This window comes from Echinops telfairi, unplaced genomic scaffold (genome assembly GCF_000313985.2).
Source record: "Echinops telfairi isolate 266 unplaced genomic scaffold, ASM31398v2 ScPeMD7_1;HRSCAF=3_0, whole genome shotgun sequence".
In the NCBI taxonomy this organism is placed as follows: Eukaryota; Metazoa; Chordata; class Mammalia; order Afrosoricida; family Tenrecidae; genus Echinops; species Echinops telfairi.
The window spans coordinates 81,311,415-81,317,919 of NW_022103896.1; the positions used below are offsets into that span (position 1 = coordinate 81,311,415).

The following is a 6,505-nucleotide window of genomic DNA, read 5'->3' on the forward strand; positions in this document are numbered from 1 at the left end:
TGACCTTGGGGTTAGCAGTACAATAATAACCTACCACTCCACCAGGACATCTGACGATGGTAGGAAACCAACAGCCAACCAAACTAATGTCCATTGATTCAGTTCTCACTCCTAGTGACCCTCCAACATATTTTATCTTTGAATGTTGTTTACAACATTTGAGTTCTGTAATGTAGAGAAAAATATTTCATACACTTGTTTGAAGGATTTTTTTATTTTCCTTTACCTAAGATTAGATTGCTTTTCTTTCCTTTTATTTGTTATGCAATGTTCTATCAATGAGACCGAAGTACATCTACTACTTTCTAGCTAGTTTATTATAAATGTTCAGATGGGGTAACAAGCAAAGTGTATTGCAATATTAATTAAGTAGATGCAGGGTAATCTCTTCCAACATTATGATTGAATTTGCTGTTTTGTGCAAGTCACGATCTTCCCTGGTCTCTGCTTCCCAACGCTACCACTGGCATCTTTGAAGATGCTCATCTTACATAAAATGAATTAACCCGTAGCATAAGGCACAGTCTTAATTGGAAGTTTAAAGACAAAGTTCTAGAAAGGAAAAGCTACACATTACTTTAAAAACTATATTACCAACATTTTAAAATAAAAAATTTAAAGTTAACTTATTAATCATTGATGGTCCTAGTGGAATTCTAGAGAGGAAAATAAACTACAAAGAAGCACTCTTTACTTAGTGAAGATATTCCACAGATATACTAAATTCTGTTTGGTGTTAAAATGACATGCTACTCACAATCTTTAGAGTTTCTTGCTTAAAAGCTATATCCTAAAAAAAAAAGAAAGCAATGTTTTTGGTTTTTTTTTCTATTTATCTTTACAGGGGGGAGCAGAACATAATATTCCTGTGGTCATTTCCAAAATCTCCAAGGAACAAAAAGGTACAGTATCTAGAGAATTACATGGTAGCCCTATTTCAAAATTCAAATTTATTGAAGAAACGTAATTTTTAGGAAGCATAAACTTTGGTATAATTGCCTTTCTAAAAGTATCACCTGGCTGGGTAATAATTGAGTCTGACTTTAAATTCAGTGCTCACTGGTCAAATGTCTCTCCATATCTGTTGTAAATTTTCTCATTGGATTGTTTTTATCACAATTTTCAGTTTGAGAGTTCCTTAAATATTTTAGTATCATTACTGTGGCAGTTTACACAGGAGATTACGCATGTCATAAAACTGGCCAGAACTAATCACACACAGGAGTATATATAAAACTGGGGAAATGAGAAATAAAATTAGTTGATTTATGAACATGAATACCGCTTTACTCATTATATCTAAAAACTGGGAACAATTCAGATCAGGTAAAAGGTTCAGCACATGACTGTTTAAACAAACTGGTACATTAATTTTTTAATGAAAAAGAGTAAAATATTGATGCAAACGTTCTCAGGAAGATATTAAACCTGCTGCCATTAAGTCAATGATGACGCATACAGACCCCAGTGGGTTTCTGAGGCTGTAATTACTTACAGGTGTAGAAAACCCAGGCTTACCTATTGCCAGTGAGTCTGTTCTAACTTCTAGCGCTTCCATAGGGCAGAGCGAACTGACGGCAGGGTTCCCAAGGCTATAATCTCTATGGTAGCCCAGTACCACTTATTTCCCCAGAGGAGTGGATGCATAAACTCCGACATTAGCATCCAAGCATTTAGTCACTGTGTACTACCAGGGCTCCTGAAATCAAATCTAGAAATGCATAAACACAACAACATACAATGACCAAGCTGAACTTATTGTTGAAATGAAAGAAGTGTGGACTCCGCTTCAGAAGCCCTGGTTGTGTGATAGGCTACTAACCAGTAACTTCAGCAGTGTCCACCCCCCAGCGGCTCCCGGAGCCTATTGCGCCTGTCTGCCCCGCTAAGGATTTTAAGTCTCAGAGTTCTGCTCTGTTACAGCGTCGCCATGAGTTGGAATAAACAAAACAGACATGACTTTGGTTTTAGGTTTTTCTGTTTTATTTAATTATAAAATGGACGTATTAGGGGGATATCGGACGTATAATTCATTGTTCTCTCTCACTCGTAGCGGAACTTTCAGGATTACTCTTTATTGGGGATGCAATTCTACAGGTATATATTCATCATTATTTTTCTAAGTTTAAGCAAATATTTATCACTATGATATACACACATTTACAACATATGATATAAAATTGTTCTTTCATTTTAACTTCAGATAAATGGAATTAATGTGAGAAAATGCAGACATGAAGAAGTGGTGAGTTTTCATGACTTTTTATAAAATTCCATAATTTTCCACCATGTAAAATTAATCATCCTCTGTTGCACTAATAAATAACTATTCTTCCCCCACCCCATGAGGGAGGGAGATATAGCACTGGTCTTATGCCATCATTATCACATTTTTAAATAATGTTAATTATTTTTTATTAGAAAAAAATCAATGAGTACTATTCAGGATAAAATGAAATTCAAAGACCTACTTAAGCATCAATTTTCTAAGTTTTCTCAGTCCAGATTACCAGCCACAATTGTGTATCTAGGGACATTAGATCTCTAAATTTTTGCAATTGCTTCAAATCTTATATACCGTATAATCTATATGTGTATTATGTCATACAGTAGTGGGGACAAAAGCTAGAGCATATCAGGCTGTCCATCTGTGGTGAATATGTTTGTATGTGAATGTATAAGAGAGGAAGAGAAACAGAGAAAGAGGAGACCCACAGAGGGAGGTGGGGAGTGAGTGTTAGAGGAGGTTAATCTTGAGACAGAAGAGTTTAGCATATGGCACTTTTTACCAGATTTTTGGCTGTTCCTAAAAAGGCAAACTCTGCAGATCCAACCTCAGATAATCCAATGCAGTGAGTATGTGGGACTCCTTAGTATGGGTTTTAGCAACAAACACAATGGATCCATTGTAGATGGTCTATCAAGTACACTAGGAGAAGCCACAGACTTAGACATTTCTGTTACGAGTGGTAAAATAACATTAACAATTACAAGGAAATGAATGAGTCAGTGTCCGTTGAAAAGACCTGCCAGCATTAATCTCATAATATACTCTCACCAATTTCTGTATCAATCCCTCTGGAAAGGACTAAGTGGAATTAGGTTTAATGACTTCTAGTCACAGAACCCAAATAAAAACCTCATAGTTCTTTGCTTCTCAAGGCTCTTGTTTCTATGGTGTCTGCACATACCATACCTTAGCAGCCCCGGGGGCAATGCTATTGAGATAAAACTCTTCTGACATGTTGAACTGGGATTGGTAGGCTATTCCAAACCTCACTGAGATAACCTTGCACATTTGCAAGAACCAGAGTTTTACAAGTTTGCATATTAAAAGTGATTCACTTTATAAGCACTTAGAATAATTAGATAAAAATCTGTTAATATTCAGCACATGTATTTTGCTTCACAAAATTTATTTGCCATCATCATATGCACACTCTGTGGGGAGCATTGTGTAAAATATGAGTATTTCAAGTTGTCTATAAATATGTAGAGAACGGGATTATATAAGAGATTTTAAATAAATGAGAGAACAGCACCCTTAGCGCATTCTGCCAGGAGGCGTCATATGTAAAATTTCAATATGGCAAAATAATGTCAACTTGCATCCTTTTTCACAAGTGAAAATGAGTTGAGACTCATTTTGAGTTGAAATTCATGGAATATATATAAAAATAGCATGCATTCTCTGACAGTCACATACTGTCAAATGGAATTGTGTTTGCAATTTGCTTTTTACAGGTAGGCAGCATGCTTTCACAAATGGCGATGAAGTGTTTGATGAGACTGATTCATGTGGCAGAAAAATTAGAACAATATACCAGCAATGCCACTTCTTACAGTGCTCATTCTGTTTCAAAAGTGGGGGGAGGGCGGAATTTGGAATTGTACTGTAAATTACACATTATTCCTCAAAGCAAACTCCCCACCACACACACTAAATTGTAACCTCACTGGTTTTGAACTAACAAACAAACTCATTGCCATCGAGTTGATTTGAGTAACAACCTTATAGGACAGAGAAGAACTGCCCCTGTGAGTAGGATGATGATGGTTTTGAACTACCAACTTTGTGGATCACAGCCCAAAGCGAAACCACTACACCACCAGGGAAAAGGGATATAATTACCTACAAGAGCCAGGAGTGGAGGGGGTCCTTTGCACCTGAGATGCCTACACAGTGAATCTCATGGATCTGGAAGACAGATGTAACATTAGAGGAGCAGCCTGAAACCGGAGCTGGAGCGTAGAACAGAGTGATGGACTTCCTGCCCAGGAAGCAAGTAAGCATGCATCCTTTCGAGAAGGAGGCTGGCTTGTGCAATTGAGTGACTCTGGGCATGTAATTGAGGGAGCTGAGTTTACTGACCCACAGAGCTTCAGCTTAATGCCTTCAGGGAGAGGTTTATAGCTGAGTGGTATGCCATTTGAGCATCTATTGGAAGCCCCAGGAAGAACTTTGTAACACTTCCCGATAACTCTATCCTGAGCATTTCTCACCTGTTAACTTCTTTAATAAACTCTCTAATCATGAATATTGTCTCACAGTTCTGAATATCATTGGCAAGAGTATTAGAATCTAGAGATAAAAATAGAGAAGACTAATGAAGTTAACTTGGCACATAAGTCCTCAGAAGGTCATCTTTAATTTTAAACATTTTAAGTAGTCTTTTGCAGCAGATATTCCCCGTGCAATATGTCATTTGATTTCTTGTCTGCTGCTTTCATTTATGTTGATTTTAACCTGACCCAAGTCATTTTCAATCGCTTCATATGCATGTAAAATATGGATGATGAATACAGAAGATCGAGAAAGAATTGGTGTGTTTGATTTACTGTGATGTCAAAGAATATTGAAAATAGCATAGATTTCCAGAAGAATGAACAAATATTTATTGGAAAATGTATAGTCAGGAAAGTCCTTAGAAGCAAGGATATAGTTTGTGTGTGTTATCAGGAGAGACCAGTTCTTCCAGGTGAAGGACCTCGTGATTGATAAAATAGAAGGTTAACAAAGAGGAAGACCCTCAACAAGATGAATTAACAGAGTAGCTGCAAAAATTGTTATTAATTGTGAGGGTAATGCAGGACCTGACAGCGTTCCATTCTGTGGTATGCAAGGTTCTTCTAAATCAGGTATTACTCTATAGCCCTTACCAACAGCAACATGCATCCACGTTGTTAGAAATGCTGTACTCTGCCTTCCATCAAGTTCACGCGGGGAATGGAGGGAATGGGTTAGTGACCCCAGAGGTTCCTGTCTAAAAGAATAAATCTGGTTTCAGTTTTGAGATGATGGGTCCCAACAACAAATGTGTGCCTTTTATTTTTATGATCTCACTGATATGAAATATTGTGTATTTCAGTATGCAAATAGTTATAAGTAGTTCTGTAAGTCTTACAAGATAAGAACAGTAGGTGAATTCTGAGAGTTCAAATGGTACATTCATACAACGAAAGCAAATATTTTTATTTTGACAAAAATCGTGTAAAATGCTAATTAAATACTTATTCTCTGCAGAATGGAAGAAAAAGCCAAACTGAATCTTTAGTTTATAATTGGGAATCACGAATATTGCTCTTTCATTCCTGGACCATGTCTTAGACCAGAATTTTTCTCAGAACCAGAATCATGATTAAACTCTAGGATGGATACATCATTCTTCCTTTTCTCTAGAACTGCACATCTAGGAAGCAAGCAAACCTGCTTCTTTGGTTTTATTCTGAAAAGGGAAGTTTCAAATAAGAAGTTATCATTGTTTGGGCTCAACCATAGGCAAGTGAACAGAAACATTAAAGCAGAAAGAGAAGCAGCGTTTCATTGGTTTTAGGATCAATCTTCATGGATGCACAGTTTCATAAGTAATAACAAACAATAGCAACAGAAAACAAAGGCACTGCCATTCAGGGAGCTTTGACTCATTTGTACATTCCATGTTCTGAACATTAGTGGATGTGTGCAGTTATTTCTTATTTTCAGCCATGCACCAACAGCAGGTGAACATTCTAACACATGCTTCATCCAAGCCATTAAAGTCAACTCTACTTTGAGAAGACAGCTCTTTCCCAGTCATATTTTGAGTGTCTTCCAAACTGATGGGTTCGTCTTCTGGCACTTTATCAGATAATACTCCTCCACTCCTGTTCTTCAGGCTTCCAGTATAGAATCTGTCAGAAGTGGGCATCCTGTTTCTTAGCCCTAGTCTGTTCTAGGCATAGAACGTCTGCTTAAACTGCTCACCATGAATGGTCCTGCTGACTTTTGAGATACTGGTGGCATAGGTTTCAAAGATCATAACAATATGAAAACAACCACAATACAACTGACTGACCGACAACTGAAAACTATAAATGTTAAAGAATTGTGTATATGAATTTCCTTAAGACGTTGTTTTGCAAAGAAAATGATAGAGTCAATTCTTAAGGAAAGTATCATTCAGAGATCAGAAATTTATTTCCAAATTGTACACAGTAAAATTTTTAGCAGTTAAGACAAACAACA

General features: G+C 36.8%; 1 protein-coding gene across 1 annotated transcript in view; it reads left to right on the forward strand.

Annotated features, from left to right (window-relative positions):
• Positions 1–838: 838 nt before the first annotated feature.
• SNTG1 (syntrophin gamma 1) overlaps positions 839–6,505 on the forward strand; it is a gene marked incomplete at its 5' end in the record, with an annotated part of 207,702 nt that continues 202,035 nt past the window's right edge. Inside the window, 3 exons of the mRNA XM_004697549.3 lie at positions 839–902; positions 2,054–2,097; positions 2,204–2,245. Of these exons, the coding sequence (XP_004697606.1) occupies positions 839–902; positions 2,054–2,097; positions 2,204–2,245 (150 nt within the window). The remainder of the gene's footprint in view (positions 903–2,053; positions 2,098–2,203; positions 2,246–6,505) is intronic.